Source organism: Rhinopithecus roxellana, chromosome 5, assembly GCF_007565055.1.
Source record: "Rhinopithecus roxellana isolate Shanxi Qingling chromosome 5, ASM756505v1, whole genome shotgun sequence".
In the NCBI taxonomy this organism is placed as follows: Eukaryota; Metazoa; Chordata; class Mammalia; order Primates; family Cercopithecidae; genus Rhinopithecus; species Rhinopithecus roxellana.
The window spans coordinates 93,451,559-93,475,690 of NC_044553.1; the positions used below are offsets into that span (position 1 = coordinate 93,451,559).

The following is a 24,132-nucleotide window of genomic DNA, read 5'->3' on the forward strand; positions in this document are numbered from 1 at the left end:
CAATCCAATTTCACTCTTCTGGTTATTTTAAAACATACAACTTAAATTATTATTGACTATAGGCACCCCAATGCGCTATCAAATACTAGGTCTTATTCGTTCTTTCTAACTATAATTGTACCCATTAACCATCTCCACTTCCCCCCAACCCTCTCACTACTCTTCTCAGCCTCTGGTAACTCTCCTTCTACTCTCTCTGAAGGACGTTTAAATTTCAAGGAAAGGAGAATTCAATCAATGTGGGCTAATTGTTTCTCATGTCAACACTAAGCTATGTATTGCAGACTCTTCAAAAGGAGCATCAGATTTGCTACTCTATTTCAAGGATTCTAAAGTTCTATTGCAACAATAATATATTAACCCCGAAACTAATTAAAAAACAATTTCAGACATAGTTCAGAAGTAATTGTGGAAAGAGGTGAGATTAGGGTAGAGATGACTGTGAGTCCAGATAACTCCAAAAAGCTTTTTTGAGAAGGATGAGGGTGGGGAGGTTTATAATAGGATTTAAAAAAAGAGAAGGAAGAGCTGTTTAAGGAAATTTTATTACTGCAAGTAACATTTTTCAAAACATATGAAGAAAAACAAAAGTTTGGCATGCAAGACTGGAAAAAGAAAACAACATTGGGGAAGGAAGTCACTGCTTCTTTTATTTCCATGACTGTTTTAAAGTCATATTTAGTTTCAGCCAAGGAACAGCCTTTGACATCAGAGCATACAAGGTATTCTAGGAAATAAAGAGGATGAAAGTTCTACTGCATCAACGTCCAGAACTTTCTCCATTTGGTCACAGGTCGTTCTCATACATGGCCTAGTATCTATGCACTCTAACTGGGTCCCTCTGAGGCTTGTGAATGGAAAGCCCTCTTGCTTTCAAATGCTTGAAAACAAGAAAGATGCTACTGTTAATGCCTTAAACACATGTAGGTATTTAGTGGGAAGTAATGAAATGTTTTGAAGCTCATTTCAAACGGAAATTACTCAAGAACAGTAGTTTACTCTTTTGTGTGTTAGAGTAGGCAAGACCTTGGTGTTTTCATTACGTTCTCTGTTTTTATTTGCTGTTTATATTAGGATGTGAATCATGGCTTGGGTAAGGGGAGGATCTGGTACCAAGCTAGGCTTTGGTTGCCAAACAGACACTTTAGCTGAGAGTAAGTTTGTGTGTGGTCAGAATCAGGTTGTAAGGTGCCAACACAGCACATGGCTTCTTCAGTCTTTTTTTCTCTAATTGTAAAAGGTCCTTGTCCCCATGGAGAGACCATTGCCTTGACTTGTGGGGTCTTGAGTGATAGCCACACTCTTTTTTTTTTTTTTTTTTTTTTTTTTGAGACAGAGTCTCCCTCTGTCGCCCAGGCTGGAGTGCAGTAGCGCGATCTCCACTCACTGCAAGCTCCGCCTCCTGGGTTCACGCCATTCTCCTGCCTCAGCCTCACGTGTAGCTGGGACTACAGGCGCCCGCCACCGAACTCGGCTAATTTTTTTTGTATTTTTAGTAGAGACAGGGTTTCACCATGTTAGCCAGGGTGATCTCGATCTCCTGACCTCGTGATCCGCCCGTCTCGGCCTCCCAAAGTGCTGGGATTACAGGCATGAGCCACAGCGCCCGGCCAGCCACACTCTTCAGCACTCTCTCGACCTCATGAAAAGATACTGAAACTTGAAAAGGGGATGTTCTTTCTGAATAGGAATGGAGAAGAGGGGCTAAGCAAGAATGATTCTTTGTCTCCTGGCTGTTGCTAGTTTTCCTGTACAGAGAGGAAATAATGTAGTATATAATATGTAGCTTATATTTGAATGAGCTTTTTAAAAAATACTGGAATTTTATTTGTTTATTTTTGGTAGAGACAGGGTTTCCCCATGTTGCCCAGGCTGGTCTCGGAAACCTGAATTCAAGCAATCTGCCTGCCCCGCTGGGTGTGGCGCAAGAGGGCGCGGGCCGCCCCAGGGAGGCGAGTGCGGCCGCGAGTGCTAAGCCCCGGGCGCCCGAGCGGCTCCTCCTCCCGGCCTGCTCCCTGGGCAGAGCCGGGGCGGTGCCGCTCTGGGCTGGCTGAAAGGGTGGCGCTGCGATCCCGCAGGGCAGCGACGCGACTCTGGTGCGGGCTGTCTTCTTCCCCCGGAGCTGGGCGTGCGCGGCCGCGATGAACTGGGAGCTGCTGCTCTGGCTGCTGGCTCTGTGCGCGTTGCTCCTGCTCGTGGTGCAGCTGCTGCGCTTCCTGCGGGCTGACGGCGACCTGACGCTACTATGGGCCGAGTGGCAGGGACGACGCCCAGGTGAGGAACTCCCAAAGCCGCTCCCGACTGGGAGGCCGGGCTCGGAGCTGCCGAGGCGTGTCCGGGTCTCCAGGGGTTCCGCGGTGATCCTGGGTCCTTTGCGGGTTGCATGGAGCTTCCCGAAGGCCTGGCTGCGCCTTACGCGGGGCTGCGCGTTGGGGAGGAAGACGCGAGGGCTGAAAAGCCCCTTTGTCTTCTGTCCTGGTCGGAAGATGGCACGGACTTGCCATTCAGGCTAGGAAACCTCTCCAGGGAGTGCCAAACTCTAAGAGGGCACTGGAGTCGGCGGGGTCCCTGAGGACCCTGACATCTTACTCAAGACTCAAGGGATTCTAGTGTTGTCTCAGAGGACGATACTCTGAGAAACAGTGAGTGTCCCCCTGCGTTTGTAAGGGAACCTCCTTTGTAAGTACTGGAAGCCCCGTCATTCTACTGCCTGGAGTTGTCTAGCCTCCACTTCTCACTCCTGCTATTTTGAAATAAAATCTGAGATAATCCGAAGTCACTCACCTACCTACTTATTGGGATGAAAGTTGAACACTAGAAAGAATTGAAATGGCAGTTTGCTGGAGTGAGATCATTGTTGGCATACTGCCTATCTCACTTTATCTGTGTCTTGCTTCATATTTGACATTGTGTTTGTTTGGCTCTGTGTTTGTAGGCTCTGTGCTCAGCGCTTTACACCCATAACCTTTAACGTTTACAACTCTTACAAGGTAGGCATTATTAGTCTTATTTTCCAGATAGGGAAACTGATGTTCAGAGAAATTAAATGACCTACCAAAAGCTAGGCTTTGGATCCTTAAGGACTTGGGGAAGTGGGGTTTCCCTGGACCAAGTTTCTGGTATAAAAATAGTCAAAGCATATTACAAAGTTTGCTTGGAAAAGATAGTAGCTCAAAAGATAGACTATGTTGTGGGGGCACTATGGGTTGGGCGTTGAGGGGGGTGATATTTATCCCAAGGTGAGAATTGGTTCTTGTGGACCAAAAAAAAAAAAAATTCTGGTAATACAGTGGTTTGTGCCCCTCCAAAGCTTAACCCTACCCGAGAAAATGTTATTCCTTAGTATTTCGTTTTTCTGGTTGTGTTTTCTTGGGTGTAGCATGTGCAGCACTGACAATGAGTTCACGAAAAATACACAACATAGACCTGACAGCAGTGCTAAGAAACTATGGCAAGTGATTGGGCTTTCTCCTTTTAAAGCCGGAATCCCAAATACTGCACAACTTCATTAACCAAGGGCTTTCTCTTGATTGATTGTTCCATCCCAGTGGGGGAATATGTGTGCCTATTGGCTGTCATTGGCTGCCTTGCAGACGTTGTTTGTGTTTGATCCTTAGTGCTTTTGTGTTCACTTGGACTTGAAGAATTAAATGAAAATAGATTATATTTTATAATTTAATCCTACAAAAAATATTCAACCCATCAAATTATGTCAAGTGCTAAAAAGGAAAATTATTGACAACATCTGAATGAATATCTCTAAGCTACTAAAAGTTATTTTCTTATATTAAGGAAAAGTTAAAAGTTAAGATCATTGACAATTTTAAGAAATTCATTTAATATTTTCAGTTATCTTTTGCTGGAAAAGAACAGTTTGAAGGATTTTAAATTTAATTACATTGTTATTATTATGTAGTTATATAATTTGCAAATTTGCACATGTAGTTTGATAAATTGCTATTTATCTAAGTAAATAAGTTACATAAAAGTTATTTAGCAAAAATCTGGCGTGGAGGCATGTACCTGCAATCCCAACTACTCTGGAGGCTAAGGTGGGAGGGTCATTTGAGTCCAGGAGTTCAAGACCAGCCTGGGCAGCATAGTGAGACACTGTCTCAAAAACCATAAAAATGTTTTTCAGCAAATATAGTTATAAAGCTAGGTGTTAATAACTTTTAAATTTTAATTTAACGTTTAACTTAATCTTAAAATTTAGTCATATGCTTATTAACCAAGGAGTGAGCTTTTTTTCTTTTTCTTTTTTTTTGAGACACAGTCTTGCTCTGTTGGCCAGGCTGGAGTGTAGTGGTGTGATCTTGGCTCACTGCAACCTCTATCTCCTGAGTTCAAGTGATTACCCTGCTTCAGCCTCCCTAGTAGCTGGGATTACAGGTACATACCACCACGTCTGGCTAAGTTTTGTATTTTTTTTAGTAGAGCTGGGTTTTCGCCATGTTGGCCAGGCTGGTCTGAAACTCCTGACCTCAGGTAATCCACCCCATTCGGCCTCCCAAAGTGTTGGGAACACAGGCATTAGCCACCATGCCTGGCAGAAGTAAACTTTACAGAACTCCTTCTATGTATGAAGCACAGATATATGTACAGTACATAAATGATATACAGTATATCTGTGGAATTAACATTTCACAGGAGAGTTTTAGGGAAAAAAATAAAAGTCTAAAAAGATTCCTGGTGGAGGTAGGGAGTGAGAAAGAAGAAAAGATTAAAGGAAAATTGAAATAGACTCAGATTCCCAAAACAGCTCAGACTGGAGAGATGAGCAGACTCTATCAAGATGGAAAAAGAAAAAAAACAATTATCCTTCTTGACTTCTCTGTAGGTTTATTATTTTTTGTCCCTTAAAAAAATAGCACACTTACGTAATACAAAAGTAAAAAATACAAAAAGATATATAGTAAAAAGTACAGAGCTTTCTCTGACCCTTGTGCCCTAGCTACCTAGTATGCCTCTTTGGAGGCAGCCACCATTTCCTGCCTCTGCTGTATCAGTCTAGAGAAATTCTGTGCATTTCCAAGCATATATCTCACATGGTGATATACATATTTTTTTTTTTTTTTTTTTTTTTTTTTTGAGACGGAGTCTCGCTCTGTCGCCCAGGCTGGAGTGCAGTGGCCGGATCTCAGCTCACTGCAAGCTCTGCCTCCCAGGTTCACGCCATTCTCCTGCCTCAGCCTCCCGAACAGCTGGGACTACAGGCGCCCACCACCTCGCCCGGCTAGTTTTTTGTATTTTTTAGTAGAGACGGGGTTTCACCGTGTTCGCCAGGATGGTCTCGATCTCCTGACCTCGTGATCCGCCCGTCTCGGCCTCCCAAAGTGCTGGGATTACAGGCTTGAGCCACCGCGCCCGGCCACTACATATATATTTTTGATAGAGAGACAAGGTCTTGCTTTGTCACCCAACCTGAAGTGCTGTGGCATAATCATAGCTCACTGCAGCCTCAAACTCCTGGGATCAGGCAGTCCTCCCACCTCAGCTTCCCCAGTAGCTAGGACTACAGGTACAAACCACCACACCTGGATATTTTTAAATTTTTGTAGAAACAGGCTCTCACTATGTTCCAGGCTGGTCTTGAACTCCTGGCCTCAAGTGATCCTTCTGCCTTGGCCTCTCAAAGTGCTAGGATAACAGATGTGAGCCATCAAGCCCAGCCACACATGGCGAAATTTAAAGGGTGACTAATTTTAGACATTAAAATGGTCCAGAAAAATCCATGGCAGAAGTCTAGAGGAGGAAAAATTTCAGCAGCAGCACATGTGAGCAAAACTCAAGTTTTTGTTAACAGTAACCTCAATAGGAGTCAACTGTGAAGTGGCTGCCAGAAAAGATTAGGCAACCTTGGGTTGCATTCGTAGACTTCAGTGTCTGAAGCAACAGCTGCAAACAACAGATGTCTCCTGACTAGCTGTTTGTATGTGCCGGCCTCTGTGCTGGGCACTGGGGACACTGCAGTGACTGAATCAGCCACAGTCCAGGCCCTCATAGACCCTACCTTCTGGGGGACAAGGGAAGTGATTTTTGTCATCTCATCCTGCTCTGCACTGTCCAGACCCTACCGAATCATGTGTCCTGCCCTAGCCAGTACCCTTTAATAAACAGGAACATTGACCAACTAGAATTGGTGCAGGTGGGCGTAAGCAGAAGAGCGAGGAAACCTGATACCATGTCATGCAAGGGGAGGTGGAGAAATTGGATAGGTTTATTTAGCCTTAGAGGAGTAAGAGATGAAAGGACTTAGGGAAGACATAATGGCTGTCTTCCCTAACAACTGTGAGGGATTGTTATTTGGAAGACAGATTTGATTTCTTTTCTTCCCTAAACAGCTTTTTGTAAAACAAGACAGCAGAATTGCAACACAATTTAAGTGTCTGTGTAGGTCACAAAAGAGATGCAAAATGTTTGCAGTATGATTAGTATGTATTCATATAGTGAGTCATTCTTACACCTATACGTAAGATACTTCCATAAATTAAAAGTAGCCCAGCTCTAATAACCATAAGCTATATTAGTGGATCCCTTTTCCTAATATAACATTTTAGTATTACTTCTGATATTGATTCCCTTAACAAATGGAGTCTACAAACTGAATTTTTAAAAATTGTTAAAGGTGACTAAAACTCTGTAAATGGAGTCGTTCAGTTTACAGAAAATTCTGGGAGAACAAGCAGGATAAAACTGAGCAAGATTTTCAATAAATGTGCATCTGAAACTCTCCCATTTTTCACAATTCTGATACTAATACATTCTTAAGGAATTTTGCAAAAGTTAATCTGCTGAGGAGAAATAAACCTTAAGACCAAACTCTTTGTAACTGTTCTCTTCTAGATGTGGTATATTAAGATTAGTCAAAGTTGGCCAGATGTGGTGGCTCACACCTGTAATCCCAGCACTTTGGGAGGCTGAGGTGGGCAAATCGCTAGAGCTCACAAGTTCGAGACCAGCCTAGGCAACATGGCAAAACCCCGTATCTACAAAAAAATACACACAAAAAAATTAGCCGGGCGTGATGGTGCACGCCTGTAGTCCCAGCTACTTGGGAGGCTGAGGTGGGACGTTGGCTTGAGCCTGAGCTGTGGAGGTTGCAGGGAGCCAAGATCATGCCACTGCACTCCAGCTTGGGTGACAGAGCCAGACCTTGTCCTCTCCCCACCTCCCCCCCCCACGCCCCCAACCCCCGCCAAAAAAAAGCTTAGTTGAGCTTAATCTACTCTCATATATTTCCCAAAAGATCTACTCTGTGCCAGAGATAACACAAATCTGGAGTGAAAATATTTGGAGTTGGTTACTAGTATTTTACCAAGTACTTTTCTACCCTATTTCTATTTTCCCTTAAGCTTTTCTATTTTAAACACACACGACCATAATTTATATCTTTTCAGATACCAAGTAGGTAATTTTGTAAAGAAAAGATTTTTTTTTTTTTTTTTTTTTTTAAGATAGAGTCTTGCTTTGTTGCCCAGGCTGGAGTGTAGTGGCACTATCTCGGCTCACTGCAACCTCCACCTCCTAGAGGTTCAAGCAATTCTCCCTGCCTCAGCCTCCCAAGTAGCTGGGATTATAGGCGCCCACGACCATGCCCAGCTAATTTTTGTATTTTTAGTAGAGACGGGGTTTCGCCATGTTGGCCAGGCTGGTCTTGAACTCCTGACCTCAGGTGATCCTCCTGCCTTGGCCTCCCAATGTCCTGGGATTACAGGCGTGAGCCACTGCACCCGGCCAAAAAGAAGTTTTTGACAACAAAAAATTATCTTCCCAGATTGACAATTCAGTTTCAATGAAAAATCTTCATTTTTATAGCCTCTTTTTGTTTTCAGTAGATTAAAGAGAAACTAGCAATTCTATCTTAGTATTAAATATCACAAATGAGAAGCCCTAGCTGAGAAAATGTCTTCATTTGGTTAAGTTTCAACAGTTAAAGTTCAGGTTACTCTCAGAGATGATTAAGTATTAAAATTGCTTTTACAAATGTGAAAATTTTTCCCTAGGGGAGGGGAGACAGGAAGGAAGAAGCCAGTGGAGAAGGGGCCCAAGAAGGTGGATAGGGTAAATGAAGCTGTACAGTCAGTACCTGATTTGGGTCACTTTTTCACAGCGTGATGGTAATTTTCTTGTATATCTTACTAAGCCTGTAATAAAAGACAGGGCTAAACCCACAAATCAGAGCAAATTTTATAAAACATTCATCTTTAAGTTTCATAAATGTGTGCTATTCTAAATCACTGTCTCCAATACATCTGCACATTCCCATAGACTAACATAATACACAAACTTATGGAAGTCTCCTGTTATGCTATGAATGTTGTCTACATCTGACATTAGCTTTATAAATATTCAATGAAACCACAAACAAAGGTACTATCACTTTTGAAATCTGTCCAATATATAAAGAAAGATCAGCCGCAATTCCATAAAACAGAAGGGCTTCAATTCTATATTTTTTTTGCTTTTTGTGTCAGTTGTTTGAAAAACACTAGAAGCTGACATGAAATTGTCTGTGTATTGTCCAAGAACTTGGTTTTCTGATGTTAGCTTGAGATTTTCTTCCATAACTGCATCTCCTCTGACAGAGAGATCTTCAAGTGTATGTTGGAGTTCCAACACTTGATTAATAAGCTGTGTTTTTTCCTCCAGTTCCAAATGATTTTCAGCATCAACTGCATCCATGTCAATATTCGTCATCTTGGGTAACAAACTTCTGGGCCTTGGATACAAAATCCTTGATGAATGTTTGAGGCGCTGGGAGAGGGAGGGATGGGGAGGATGCCTCAGGCCGGACACTTGGACCCACCGACACCAGAAGTTTGACTTCTTCTTTGTCAAACCACAAGGCAGGATTACTGCACACTGCTACCAGTTGATAGCATTTACAAGCTTATCACATCAGTATAAAATAGATCCCTTGAATGATTAGATTTCCCCAAAAAAGGAGCTGAAGCTTCAGAGATAATTAGCTTCCTCATCCTCTGAGGGAATTAGAGATGGGTCAAGGGCTTGAGAAGAGAATTCTCAAACTGGAGTGGGAGTTGCACTGTCACTTTCCTTTCAACTCTAAGAATCTACTTTCAGGGGCTCTTAAAGGGAGACCATTATGTATACCAGATTCTGTGGAATCGGGAAACAAATGGTGCTAAATAAAAAAGTTTCTTTAGGGTGGGAGGAAGAGGCCAGAACTGTGATTGTATTAAAGGTTTACACCATCAGCTTTAAATATTTGCTTAGTTATGTAAACATCAAGAAGTCTTTGTTAGCTCGAGGCTGGTTAGTAAATCCTGTGTTTCTAAAACAAATAATATTCACTTTAGAGTCTGATGATTGCAGAACTTGGGAACAACAAGTAGTCAATGAATGAATAAATGATTATCTGAATAGATGTTATATTGTTCTTGAAAAAGTCCTATAGGAAGGTTGCCCAATTGTGCCTTTTACGAAAGCACATTATATGACAGGAAAGCATTGTAGCCCAGACATAGTATTTGGGATGTTTCCATCTTTTGTTGAGATTTTTTTTTGTTTTTTGTTTTTTGTTTTTTTTTGAGACAGAGTCTCACTCTGTCACCCATGCTGGAGTGCAGTGGAGCAATCTTGGCTCACTGCAACATCTGCCTCCCAGGTTCAAGTGATTCTCGCACCTCAGCCTCCTGAGTAGTTGGGATTACAGGGATGCATCACCACACCTGGCTAATTTTTGTATTTTTTGTAGAGAACAGGTTTCATCATGTTGGCCAGGCTGGTCTCGAACTCCTGGCCTCAAGTGGTCTGCCTGCCTTGGCCTCCAGGCAAGTGCTGGGATTACAGGTGTGAGCCAACGTACCTGGCCTTAGTTGAGATATTTACATGAAATCTTCTTCCTGAGGACAAGTGGTATTTCTTGAATGTCTAAGAAACAGTTGGGTTTTAAATTATTGATCATATTTAAATGTATATCATGAAATAGTGGACAGTGTGGGCTTTGGAGCTAGATATACCTGGGCTTATATCCCGGCTTTGCCAGGATTCTTGGGTGTTTATTTATTCAGTAGTTATTTATGGAGCCTTTTCAATATTCCAGTCCTTGCTAGGCACTGAGGCCATGCCAATGAACAAGGAAGACAAGGTCCTACCCTTAATGGAATCTACTGACTAGTGGGGACAAATTAATCTTTGTAAACCTCAGTTACCTTTTCTGTAAAACTGAGATAATAATACCTTTTCATACAGTTCTGGTGAGGCTTTTAATAGATAATGTGTTAAGTACATAGGAAATAATGTAAAAATGCTAAGCCATTAGAATTTGTAACCCCGTTTCCCTGGCTGGAGAAGTTAGGAGACATAGGTTATTAAGCGACTGTTCTATGTTTTGCTGTAGTGAAGTCCATCTATTAAAAAACTTGAGCAATAATTATAATTGATGTTTATTAAACACTGAGTATGTACTGGATATATTCTGCCCTGAGTGCTTTCTATGTTTTAACTCATTTCTCAACAATCACGTGAAGGATGTGTTCTTATTCATTACATTTTCAGTTGTGGAAAATTAAGGCACCGAGTTCTTACCTGGGAACATTTCAGTGCTGTGTGTGTTGGAGCTGGCATTTGAACCCTGGCAGTCTCCAGGGATGGTACTGTTAACATCACAGTTAGGATTTAGAGCTGTTTAAAACACTACAATCATTTCCTGATTTTAACTTTTCTGATCTAAAATCAGAAATGTGATGTTAAGTGATACCTTGTTTAATATTTTTGATAACATCTATTTTATTAAATAAGGCACACAGGAACTTCGCATAACAGTGACTTTACGAGTTCAGAGAGACAGTGAATATCATCTCCTGCAGTGCTAACAAGTTTTTCATTGGAGAAAAGAATAAACCATTTGTCATTGCTTTAGTACTGTAACATTTTTAGTTGTTAAGAGGAACATAATTGGAGAAGCAGAGTACAATATTTCATCTTTCTGTAATATGCATTTGTTCTTGGGTGAATTACTATATTTTCCTAAGATGAAAGCTCAGGCATCTGGGGAGCATTTTTACAAAATGACCTTGAGCTGATAGGCGTCAGGCATGATTGGCAAATGGGGAAAATATGACTTTTTTTTTTTTTTTTTTGAGATGGAGTCTAGCTCTGTTGCTCGGGCTGGAGTGCAGTGGCCGGATCTCAGCTCACTGCAAGCTCTGCCCCCCAGTTTTATGCCATTCTCCAGCCTCAGCCTCCCGAGTAGCTGGGACTACAGGTGCCCGCCACCTCGCCCGGCTCGTTTTTTGTATTTTTTAGTAGAGATGGGGTTTCACCGTGTTAGCCAGGATGGTCTCGATCTCCTGACCTCATGATCCGCCTGTCTTGGCCTCCCAAAGTGCTGGGATTACAGGTTTGAGCCACCGCGCCCGGCCGGAAAATATTACTTTAAAAATCTAGGATGTTTCCATCAACAGCACAGAACTTGGTATATTTAGATTCTTCATCAACCTCCATTGCAAAGTATTAGAATAATGTAATTAAAAACTGGATGGGACCTTCAGCCATCATCTAATCTGAATGCCTTATTTAATGGCTAAGGAAAGTGAGTCCAGGCAGTGATTTCCTATTTAGTTAGCCTGTTTATCTTATCTATCATATTTATCTTATCTGTTTGTCATAAATAGAGCCTTGGAGTGAAACCATGGGGTTACAAGGCTTACCTTGAAGTAAAGTCTGGAAAAGTCATGAAGGTTCTGTAGTCTAGGAATACTATGTTGATAACTGTTATTAGTATGATTTGCATTAATGCTTTTTTTAAGTTAATTTAGTTCTTAGACTATTTCAAATTTTAAGCTCCATACATCATGCTTTCATATTTAGTGGTATTGTTTAAGGCTTTCTTTTTCTTTTCTTTTTTCTAATCTTTGATTTTCTATTGTAATTCATTGCTTATTTTCTTCCTTCCATTGTCATTCCTTCCATAGAATGGGAGCTGACTGATATGGTGGTGTGGGTGACTGGAGCCTCGAGTGGAATTGGTGAGGAGCTGGCTTACCAGTTGTCTAAACTAGGCGTTTCTCTTGTGCTGTCAGCCAGAAGAGTGCATGAGCTGGAAAGGGTGAAAAGAAGATGTCTAGGTAAGCAGATCTGAAATAGCAGTGGTGCTTCCTAGAAATAAATCAGAATCCAAACTCAAATACAGTTTTGGGACTTTTAGAGAGGAGTGAGATTTCCCCCTGGCTCCAAATGCTCTAAGTGCTGCGTCTCAGATCCTCTCCTTTTTGTCTTAATTGGCTGCCCTTGCCTTTTCTTCTTTTCTGCCACCTTTCTATGCTTTTTTTGCACTGACTCTTGGCATTAGGGAGTGACCAACAATTGTATCAAATGCTGGTGGATTTTTAGTGACCAAGTGACTTAGATTTTTGTCTTAGAGAAAAAACAATTGGGTTCTTATCCATGACATACATGTATCTGATCATAGAAATTAGGAAGAATCCTCATTCATTTTATTAACATGAATGATATTAATGTATCAGATATTAAAATCATATGGGATAAGACTTTTATTATATAGGATAAAAGAACAGGAATGGAATTAGGTTTAAAAAATACAACTTGAGGTAATACTTTCATGTTCACATAAAGGGCAACAGTGTTAATATTTTTGAGTTTTGGTGTAGTTATGTTCACTTTTTTCTTTTTGAGATGGAGTCTCACTTTGTTGCCCAGGCTGGAGTACAATGGTGTGATCTTGGCTCATTGCAACTTCCGCCTCGCGGGTTCAAGTGTTTCTTGTGTCTCAGCCTCCTAAGTAGCTGGGACCACAGACGTGCACCACCACACCCAGCTAATTTTTGTATTTTTAGTGGAGACGGGGTTTCGCCATGTTGGCCATGCTTGTCTCGACTTCCTGACCTCGGGTGATCTGCCTGCCTCGGCCTCCCAAAATGCTGGGATTACAGGTGTGAGCCACTGCACCCAGCCATTATGTTCACATTGAAAGCAACCTCAAGTTATTATTTTTAATGCAACATTTATTAATAGTACCTAAGTTATTTTTTTCATAGAACAGGAAAGTTATTATTTTTCATGGAACATTTATTAATAGTACCTAAACTGAGATAATTTTGAATTTTCCAACAGACCCTTTTTTGGGTCATCTCTCTACCTGTCATTCTTTTAAATACTTAACTTTGCTGATCGAGCTAATCACCCAGAAATGAGCGAGTTGCCACAGTAGTGCTCAGCAGGGCCATGGGCCTCTTTCATGATACTTCTTTCAAAGGCCTCTTGTGTTTTTGCACTGGGCCACTTCTTTTGGTAGTTGTTCCTCTGCTGCTGTGACTTGCAAGTCCTGTACTGGTGGAGTAGATGAACCAGGTCAGCATTTCTTACCTGGCACAAGGCTGTTTCCTTTTATCTTGCAGATCTGTAGTGCCCACTTTTTCATTTAATACAGTTGATGTTTCACAATTAACTCCTTTGCCCATGAAGTCTTTTTACTTCTTATATTTTCTATACCTGCTTGTTTTTCTTACTGATGTTACTTGTATTTCAAGGTTAGAGTCTAGGAAAATTAGTTTCAGTTGTTCTTTTGATGAACAGAAAGAGCCAATCACAACTCAGCAGCATGTTTCTTGGATGGGAATTTCAGGCATGTGTCCTTTTCCCTGTTTACTTCCAGGAATCCTTAGCCTCTGGAGAGAAGCTTCTATGTGTCGTTTGACTGTAGGACTCTAAGCTTCTTACTGATTTTAAGCACAAATAGCTGTTTTGGGTGTAGAAGAGCAACTCATCTTTGTGAGCCTATCACAAAACAAAGGTACCTCTGTACTTCTAAAGAAATTGCTCCAAAATTTTTGCTCTTTTCTAGTTTGCAGTTTGTAGTATAATCTTGATTTCTGCCAGAAATCAAGTTGTACAGTTAGACTGCATATTCAAGTTGCCATTCTACTTCCTGTGAGGCCAGCCAGCATTTTGTCTGGTAAGACATTATCATTTAACCGACTAGTCCTCTCCCTGACCACCGAGAGGAACTTTCACAGGGCCACCCGGAAATGAGTTTGTTGCCAACTCCTGTTGCAGGGTGGATGTTAGTGGGAGTAGCAAGGAGCTTGATTGAACTATGGCATGACTTCCACACAAATTTTTGTCTTTATTTAGAGAATGGCAATTTAAAAGAAAAAGATATACTTGTTTTGCCCCTTGACCTGACCGACACTGGTTCCCATGAAGCGGCTACCGAAGCTGTTCTCCAGGAGTTTGGTAGAGTAAGTAGCATCTTATATTGATACAGTCTTGCTTTGAAGTAACTGCAGAAGAGATTCCCATCGGTGGTGCTGTCATACAAAGGGCTTTAGGCAAGTGGGGTCCATGCAGTGAGATCAGGCCCATGAGTTGGGCCCCTTAATCTGAGTCTTTGGTGTTATGGAATTAGTACTTTTCATGTCTTAACAAGTACACATTCCTCCATGTAGAACAAAAGAAGCTAAAAATTCACAGCTGCTTTTATTTATTTTTTTTGAGACGAAGTCTTGCTCTGTCGCCCAGGCTGGACTGCAGTGGTGTGATATTGACTCACTGCAATCTCCTCCTCCCGGGTTTAAGTGATTCTCCTGCCTCAGCCTCCTGAGTACTGGGATTGCAGGCGTGCACCATCACGCCCAGCTAATTTTGGTATTTTTTAGTAGAGGCAGGGTTTCCCCATGTTGGTCAGGCTGGTCTTAAACTCCTGACCTCATGATCCGCCCTCCTTGGCCTCCCTAAGTGCAGGGATTACAGGCTACTGCGCCTGGCTGGCTGCTTTTATTTATTTTTATGACAATTATTAACTTTCATAAAAGGTCACCTAAAATGGGAATTTAATTCCACAGGTAAATTCGGGGTTTTATCTTTTTAATTTCTGACTTCTGGAAATATACCATTGTTTCATTGATTCTTCAAGTTAACAATATATAACCAACCATCTGTAGGAATTCCATCAGTCTATCCACAGGACATCCCCCAAACACCCCTTTTCTGATTTTATTTAACTAGATCGACATTCTGGTCAACAATGGTGGAATATCCCAGCGTTCTTTGTGCGTGGATACCAGCTTGGATGTCTACAGAAAGCTAATAGAGCTTAACTACTTAGGGACGGTGTCCTTGACAAAATGTGTTCTGCCTCACATGATCGAGAGGAAGCAAGGAAAGATTGTTACTGTGAATAGCATCCTGGGTATCATATCTGCACCTCTTTCCACTGGATACTGTGCTAGCAAGCATGCTCTCCGGGTAAGGCTGCTCAAACTAAACTCTGATAGAACTGACTTAAATGTGTATGTGGGAGATACGGACATCACTGTGTGAGGTCCTTGGAACTGGGAAGTGATGTGGGGAGACAGAGAGACCCAAGGAGACCTTTGGTAGAGGACACCCCCAGTAGATGCTGAAAAAGACTTGATCCACACATGCCTCTAACTTGTTGAACAAATAAATATGTATCAAGCACTGCATTGTGCCATGCAGTACAACAGACCCTGGGGATATAAAGATAGTAAGATGGGGTCTCTGCCCTGAAAATGTGTATCATCTAGTTAACACGTCAGTCTTCACCTTGTCCTTATTCCTACTACATCTTCGTGGAAAATTGGGGGTCCACTTCTCCTTTCTTCTACATACACTTCAGGATGTACTTTTTCCTCCCCATTTCTGTGACTTCTTTTCTTTGCCCCTTGTAGTTGGTGTGTGTTTTGCCTGGTCTAATTATATACGCATGTCAGAAATAGGTACTTCCCACAGGATGATTATTCCTGGTCTCATATCCTTACTGGGAAAAATTTTGACTGTTCTCTGGTTTCATTGGAAGAAGAAAATCTAGTCAAGGCAGAGGCAAGGAGAAAAGCTTGATTTGGATTGCATAAGTTATAAGGTATAAATATTAGAAATGGATGATTTTTTAATGATGGCTTAAGACTGGATATAAAGAAATTATAAGGCCAATAGGAAAAGAATGATTAAAGAAGACACAAAATTTATATTTAATGCTGTTGAAGTCAGTTTAAGTAGAATGTTTAACTGTTGGAATAATGAGATGCAATAGCTACATGGTCATCATGGTTTCATGCAAATTTGAAGCTTTGATTCTTTAGGACATCTTTTTTTCTGCTGCAAAGTGCAGACAACTGCAGACAGTGATGAAGCAGAATGCTACACTGATGATTTCCTCATATTTAGTAACAGGCATCAGTCACTTCCTGGAGAGCAGTTGGGCAAGCCTCAGGCAGGCAGATGGGGGAGGGCGGCCACCCATCTGTTTGGCACCATATATCTCATAAGATATACCGGCTGCTTTCAGTAAACACAGATGAGCTGTCTGGCCTGCCCTGCAAGACTCATTATTTTATTACTGGATTTGATCCTATGATAAAATGTGGCAGGTTGAGATTGTAGTTACCAGGAAACTCTTTTTGAAGAGCACATTTCCTTCTCAGATTCTCAGTAAGCTACAGAATTAACTTGTTTATCATTGAAAAGTTTACACACAATCTAGATGTGATTTCAAACAAGGAGAGGTTTTAGTGTTTGATGTATTGGCTTGCTTGGTATCCTCTCTCCTCTTTTGCTACAGAGAGGCAGAAGGTTAAAGTTATGGGAATTTTCCGTTAATTTACCAAGTTTTTTTTTTTTTTTAGTTCATCTCTGAGTCAGGCACTGTATTGGTCTCTGATCATAAACCCTCATAGCCCCTCTGTTTGTTGGGGTCAGCATTCAGGGCTGATAGTTGTTTAACATTTTTGGATCATATACAGATGTACTGTGGGTTAGCTGTTTAGGCTTTTCAATAGATAACCCAGCCTTATAACAATGTAATCTTGGAACATTTCCTAATTTAGGAAGAGATGAGAGGCAGTAGATTTCTGTTTACTCCCCATTGGTTTAGAAATGGTCAGTATCTTTAAGTCTAGAAGGTCTAGTCTGTTTTACACAAGTCATTCAGTAGGCAATCATATTACATTTTTAATTAGCCATGTACCCTCTTATTACCCCAAAAGATAAATGTTTGCTGAAATGAATTAATTCTGTTAAAATAGCAATATACATGGGAAAAGTGGAAATCATTCTTTGTGATAGTTTCTGCGAAGTAGTAATCCCATCTTCCTCACCTTTGTCCCAAACATTTGCACTTTAGACTACTTTGGGGAATAAATAGAAACCCGACCTAAGTGTTTCTCAGTGGAGGACATACACCCCTTTTGGAGTGGGGAGAGGAGGACTGGTATGAAGAGGGTGTATCAGAATCTTCAGGGATAGTTTTTTTACCTATCCAGTGCATGCCTACCATAAAAATCATTGATGGCAAGACCCATCACTATCAAAGGGGGTGAACCATTTATACCTGGAAAGAGCTGAGAATGTCTGTTCTAGATTGCCTCCAGTCTACAGTTAAAAGTGCCTAATAAGCTTGCATGATCACACTCCCTGTTCTTTACTCACACATTTTAGAACATATTTTGATAAATCATGAGATACGTGTCTGTATTTATTTGCCTTCTTTTCCTCCTTTTTTTTTTTTTTTTTGCCTGTTAGGGTTTTTTTAATGGCCTTCGAACAGAACTTGCCGCATACCCAGGTATAATAGTTTCTAACATTTGCCCAGGACCTGTGCAATCAAATATTGTGGAGAATTCCCTAGCTGGAGAAGTCACAAAGGTAAAAATTTCTGGTTGGGAATAATTTGAATGTTTACTAGTTACATATTGGCATTATATATTAGTGTTGTATCACTGTGTATCAGAGTTTTTGTCTTAGAACTGCTTTTGTGTGAATTATTCACAAAACAACTTCTGCCATTATGAAAATTGTTTATGGAATTTCATTTGCTAAATGCATTGTCTTAATAGTTTGATTTTTATTACAAAAGTAGTAATTGTCTTTAAGCACATTAGGGTGATGCAATTCTAATTAAAAGCAAAGAATCTTCACCTTTTAGTTAGCCTGAGTTGAATTATCTAGTAAGCATATGGTTTCTGTTAGGCTTTTTGAAATATTACAAATAGTTTATGAACTCCCATTAGTACTTATGGAGACTCCTAAGGGGCATAAAGCTCCACTAAAGGAACCACTCAACTAGATGGCATTTGAGTCCTTTCCAGCTTAAAGTTCTGTGAAATTGCTTGGATAAATTCACTTAATTTTTAAATTTTCTTAGACTATAGCCAATAATGGAGACCAGTCTCACAAGATGACAACCAGTCGTTGTGTGCGGCTGATGTTAATCAGCATGGCCAATGATTTGAAAGAAGTTTGGATCTCACAACAACCTTTCTTGTTAGTAACATATTTGTGGCAATACATGCCAACCTGGGCCTGGTGGATAACCAGCAAGATGGGGAAGAAAAGGATTGAGAACTTTAAGAGTGGTGTGGTAAGACCAATTTCTAAGTTTCTTACTAATATGTATCAATCTTGCAGGAAGGTAGAGAATTTTCCAGTGTTTATAAAACTTTCTGGCTGGGTACAGTGGCTCATGTCTGTAATCCCAGCACTTTGGGAGGCCAAGGCAGATCACTTGAGGCCAGGAGTTCAAGACCAGCCTGGCCAACATAGCAAAACCCCGTCTCTACTAAAAATACAAAAAGTAGCCGGGCATGGTGGTGCACGCCTGTAATGCCAGCTACTCGGGAGGCTGAGGCATGAGAATTGCTTGAACCCGGGAGGCAGAGGTTGCAGTGAGCCAGGATGGTGCCACTGCACTCCAGCCCGGGTGATAGAGTGAGACTCTGTTTCAAAAACAAAAAAACCTTTTTAACCTTCCACCAGTCTCATGATATAAAGAAAAATAAATACAAAATATTTTATCCCCACGCTTATCTTTTGGTTTAGTATAAATTACTAGTCTTGGAGAAAGAAGGTTTTTTACAAGGTAAAATCAAATCAAAGATTGCCATTTTTTTCTTCTGTACATACTGTTTGACCAGTGTGTGTGTCAAAATGTTCTTTCCTTACTGTTTCTCCCCACCAACTCCTACCCAACCTACCAGTCTCAACTCCCATGTCACCTCCTTGGAATGGTACCTGGCCTTCCCTCCCACTTCTCCCCAGGACCAGGTGCACCTCAGCCCCTGTGCTTTCCTGTCAAAGCACTTACTGCATTGTTAAAACAGATGCATGCGCTTTTACCTCATTCCTGAAGTACTCAGCACATCTAAGATGTGCCTATTCCCCTGTCTAAGGAAATATGCTGATGATCATTCTTTCAGCACTCATTCTTTATAGCAATTAGTTGGGGAATACTATTAACCATTTCTGAGAAATTGTGACCCTCAAAAGAATTTAATTTATAGACAGTACAGGAAATGTAATGAAGTAAAAAATTGTAGATGATTATGCAGCAAAAGATTATTGCTGAGGATGGTTTTTATTGTTAGCCTTTGATATACTTTGTTACCACCTTCTTTTAGAAATGAATCAATAGGGTTTGATAGATAAAAAAAGAATTATAAAATGGGATCATACTATACATACCTACAAATATTTAAGTAATCCACTAATTGTTAGACATTTAATTTATTCCAACTCTTTGCAGGACAGTGAAAATGAATTGGGGGTAAAAAGTTACAAACACAACAAAATGCTTAAGAGACATAAAAGGTTATCAGACAGGGTCATGACACACTAAAATGTCCAGAGTGTGAACAGTCACAAAGGAGCTTTTCATTTTCTACCAAGTAGTAATGTGGAACAGTTTGCTTTGGGCCAAATCGCTTACGAGTGTTTTGGTATTGTTGGGACTTGGTAGTGTGGGTAGAAGCTCTAAAGGTAAAGCTTCATCAAAGATTAAACCTGAGTTTTAAACATGGAGGACAGCTGATGCAGTAGCTTTGTGCCCAGTGATGGAAAGAGTTGAGAGGGACAGGCCACTTTACTACAGAGGAAGCACAGTCTCCTGGCAAAGAGCATGCAGCCTGGTGCTAGGCTACCTGGGTTCAAATCCCAGCTGTGCCCCACGTCCTTAAAGCAGGTTACTTCTCTATCACTCAGTCTCCCCATCTATTAATATAAGATGGAGATTAGTGATAATAGTGCCCAGTCACAGGATCGTATGGGAATTACATGAATTTAATATATGAAAAGCACTTAAAACACAACTTGGAGTGTTCTAAGTGTTAGCTATTGTGCTTTTTTTCCCCCTTCTCATCTTGAGTTAGATATAGCAGGATATTCAACTTCCTTAATGATCAAAGATTTTCATTATAATTGACACATAAAATTATATATATTTAAGGTATACATTGTGATGATCTAACACACTGTAAAATGATTACCACGATCAAACTAATTAACACATCTGTCACCCACAGTTACCTTTTTTTTTGTTATGGTGAGAACACTTAAAATCTACTTTTTTAGCAAATTTCAAATATGCAATACAGTATTATTAACTATAGTCACCATGCTGTATATTAGATCCTTAGAATTTGTAAGTTATAATAACATAAGTTATTTATCTTATAACTGAAAATTTCTAATTTTTTTTCTTTGAGACAGGGTCTCGCCCAGTTGCCCAGGCTGGAGTCTGCAGTGGCGTGATCATGGCTCACTGCAATCTCCACCTCCCAGGCTCAAGCAATCCTTCCACCCTAGCCTCCTGAGTAGCTGAGGCTACAGGCGCACACCACCATGCCTGGCTAGGTTTTGTAGTTTTGGTAGAGACGGGTTTTTGCCATGTTGCCCAGGCTAGTCTTGAACTCCTGGGCTCAGGCGATCCACCTGCCTTGGCCTCCCAAAGTGTTGGGATCATAGGTGTGAGTCACTGTGCCTGGCCAAAATGTATACCTTTTGACCAAGATCTCCCCATTTCCCCCATCTTCTGGCTCCTGGCAACCATCATTCTACTCTGCCTTTCAGTATGACTTTTTAGATTCCACATAAGTGAAATCACATAGTACTTGTTTTTCTGTATCTTGCTTCTCTCACTTAGCATTAATGTCCATTAATTATCCATGTTTTCACAAATGCCAGGAGTTCCATCGTTTTATGGCTGAAAAATATTCCATTGTGGAACAGTATTCCATAAACACACACACACACCCATTTTCTTTATCCATTCATTTACTAATGGACACTTGGGTTGTTTCCATATCTTGGCTATTATAAGTAATGCTAAAATGAACATGGGAGTGTAGATATCACTTCAAGGTTTCACTTCCTTTAGATTTATATCCATAAGTGGAATTGCTGGATCAGATGGTAATTCTATTTTCAATTTTTTGAGGAATTTCCATATTTTCCATAATGTGTGTACTGGTTCACATTCTCAATTTAAGTAATAGGGCAGATAAAGAATATATTATAGAAGTGATTTTTTCAGAGAGGAAAGAGGGACCAGGGACTAGAGAATTTCAGTCCCACTGTAATAGTATTTCCAGAAATGTCCATATGAAGGGTATTTTGTTTTGTTTAGAGAACATCTACCTGTAAAATATAAACATCATTTAGCAAATCTCACATTTTTTTTACGCCTAGGCTTTTCTAAAAAAAAATGACAGCCTTTTTCTTCCTACCACCATCTTTGAAATATTGCTTATTATATAGTCTTACTACTTTGTTGCTCTTTATTCTGATAAGCTGGGCATTCTGTCATTCCCCAAAGCAAATTGTAGGACATAACACCTCATTCTTTATAGTCTGTACTCTTCCTCGCTCCCATTATTTTATATTTTACATATATGTGTATATATATATATTTTCTTATAGATGCTTTCTAAGAAAATGCTAGTATAACTTATTTCAAGCTAATAGTACTTGTTGTTAACTAGAATTTGCTTCTTTAGTCTAAGAACATTATGTCTGAAACTTTGTTTTTATGAATCTTTATTATTTTTAGGGATCAAGAACAGTGGCTATACTGACTTTTGTATTATCATTATTATTATTTTGTTTTTCTTTCTTAGTGTAAAGTTTTGGAAGTGGTAAATGCATATCTTCCCAAAAGAAACATCACATCTTGGGGATTATCAAGTTGCCTTGTTTTATTCCTTAAGCAATATACAAAAAGTTCACAATTTTTTTTCATTTTTCTTTTTTTTGAGACAGAGTGTCCCTCTTGTTGGCCAGGCTGGAGTGCAATGGTGCCGTCTCAGCTCACTGCAACCTCCACTTCCCGGGTTCAACCAATTCTACTGCCTCAGCCTCCTGAGTAGCTGGGATTACAGGCACACACCACCACACCCAGCTGATTTTTTATTTTTAGTAGAGATGGGGTTTCACCATGTTGTCCAGGCTGGTCTCGAACTCCTGACCTCAGGTGATCCGCCCACCCTGGCCTCCCAAGGTGCTGGGATTACAAGCTGAGCCACAGTGCCTGCCCAGCTACAAATAATTTTAAAGCGTTATCTCCCATATATTTCAATTCTACATAATCTGACTTATTGTTTTTATTTATTAGGGCAAGGCAGTGTAGGTATGATATGCTGATCCATAAAAGTCATTATAGAGAATTTAGCATTACAGTCCAATGCTATTTATGCCTCCTCTAAACCAGAGATGATGCTAAACTCATTAGAGGTACTTTTGTGTGCATCTAAAATTTTGGCTATGATTTTTTAATTCTAATTTAAGCGGTTTCTCAAATTTTGTGAAGATTCTTAATAGTGAACCATAATGATACAGCTCCTCAAAACAGAAGGACTTAAAATGTTAAAAACTGGGGTAAATAGTAGGTACTGATTCATGTTTCTGTCCCTCTTTTACAGGATGCAGACTCTTCTTATTTTAAAATCTTTAAGACAAAACGTGACTGAAAAGAGCTCCTGTATTTTTCAAGCCACTGGAGGGAGAAATGGAAAACATGAAAACAGCAATCTTCTTATGCTTCTGAATAATCAAAGACTAATTTGTGATTTTACTTTTTAATAGATATGATTTTGTTTTCAACATGAAATAAAAAATAAATAATTTAAAAGATTGCCATGAATCTTGCAAAAAAGGTATTAACTCATACTATATTCTTGGATAAAATAACCTTTTAAAATACTTTAGCACATATGCTTAAAATCTAAGTTAACAGATTTGTCTTAGTCCGTTTGTGCTGCTGTAACAAAATACCACAGATTTGGTAATTTATAAACAATAGAAAAATCTGTTTCTCGTGGCTCTTGAGGCTGGGAATTCCAAGACTAACGCATCAGCAGAATTAGTGTCTGGTGAAGGCTGATCTCTGCTTCCAAGATGGCACCTCATTGCTGCATCCTCCACAGTGAAGGAATGCGTGTCCTCACATGGTGGAAGGGACAGAAGGGAAAGAGGGCAAAAATGTGTTTAAAAGATCATTTAATCCCATTCATTACTCAGTCCCCTCTTAAAGGCCACATCCTTTTATACTGTTGCCTTGGGGATTAAGTTTCAACATGAATTTTGGAGGGGACAGAAACATCCAAACCATAGCAACATAAATGTATAGAATATTTCATACAAAGCAGAGTGCTGGGTAATGAGCAGATACAAAGAAGTATTTGAAATGACCTTACCTCCAGGATGCTTATATTCTTAGAAAAGTTGACAGGTAGAGATGGCTGTAATTTGAAGCAGTAGGTAGGATTCATTGCACCTATTATTTATCAAACACACTTTGTATGTCTTCTGCTGTACTGGGAGTGCTTAGTATGAGTTAATTAACTCATTCCTCATAACGGCACACTAAGATAGATGGTATCATCTACCTTTATAGATGAAGAAAGAGCAACAAGGTTTTACTTTTCCAAGGTCAAGGTCACAAAGCTAGTAAGGGGTAAAGCCATGATTAGATTCAGCTCAGGAAGATTCCACTGGCAACTTCTTACTTCTATAATTAGTTTTACTTTAATGTTTAACACCTTACAGCAGAAAACATGAACAGGCACTAACAGAAAATCAGCAGGAGTAACAGGTAAAGAAAAACATGGTCCTTATCTACAAGCAGTTCACAACTCAGCTGCAGCCAAAGTGACATACATAAAATAACTAGAATTATTATTGTTGGGCAAGTTGGAAGCCACCCAAGTGGCTGTCCTTGGAAAAAGGGGAAGACGACATGTGGTAGAGGTACACCATGAGGTATAGCTGGTAGAAGCAATGGAATAAATGCATACATAACAACATGGATATGTACTAGAGGCATAGTAAGGAGTGAAGAAATAGAGAAGCAACGCT

At 40.2% G+C, this 24,132-nt stretch overlaps 1 protein-coding gene across 1 annotated transcript; it reads left to right on the plus strand.

The window, feature by feature from the left end:
- Positions 1-1,637: 1,637 nt before the first annotated feature.
- DHRS7 (dehydrogenase/reductase 7) lies at positions 1,638-22,930 on the plus strand. Its single transcript, XM_010363117.1, has 7 exons — positions 1,638-2,274; positions 11,943-12,095; positions 14,122-14,228; positions 14,995-15,234; positions 17,530-17,652; positions 18,152-18,367; positions 22,698-22,930. Exons 1-7 carry the CDS (start codon positions 2,142-2,144, stop codon positions 22,743-22,745), a joined length of 1,020 nt encoding a protein of 339 aa, XP_010361419.1. The 5' UTR covers positions 1,638-2,141; the 3' UTR covers positions 22,746-22,930.
- Positions 22,931-24,132: the final 1,202 nt, after the last annotated feature.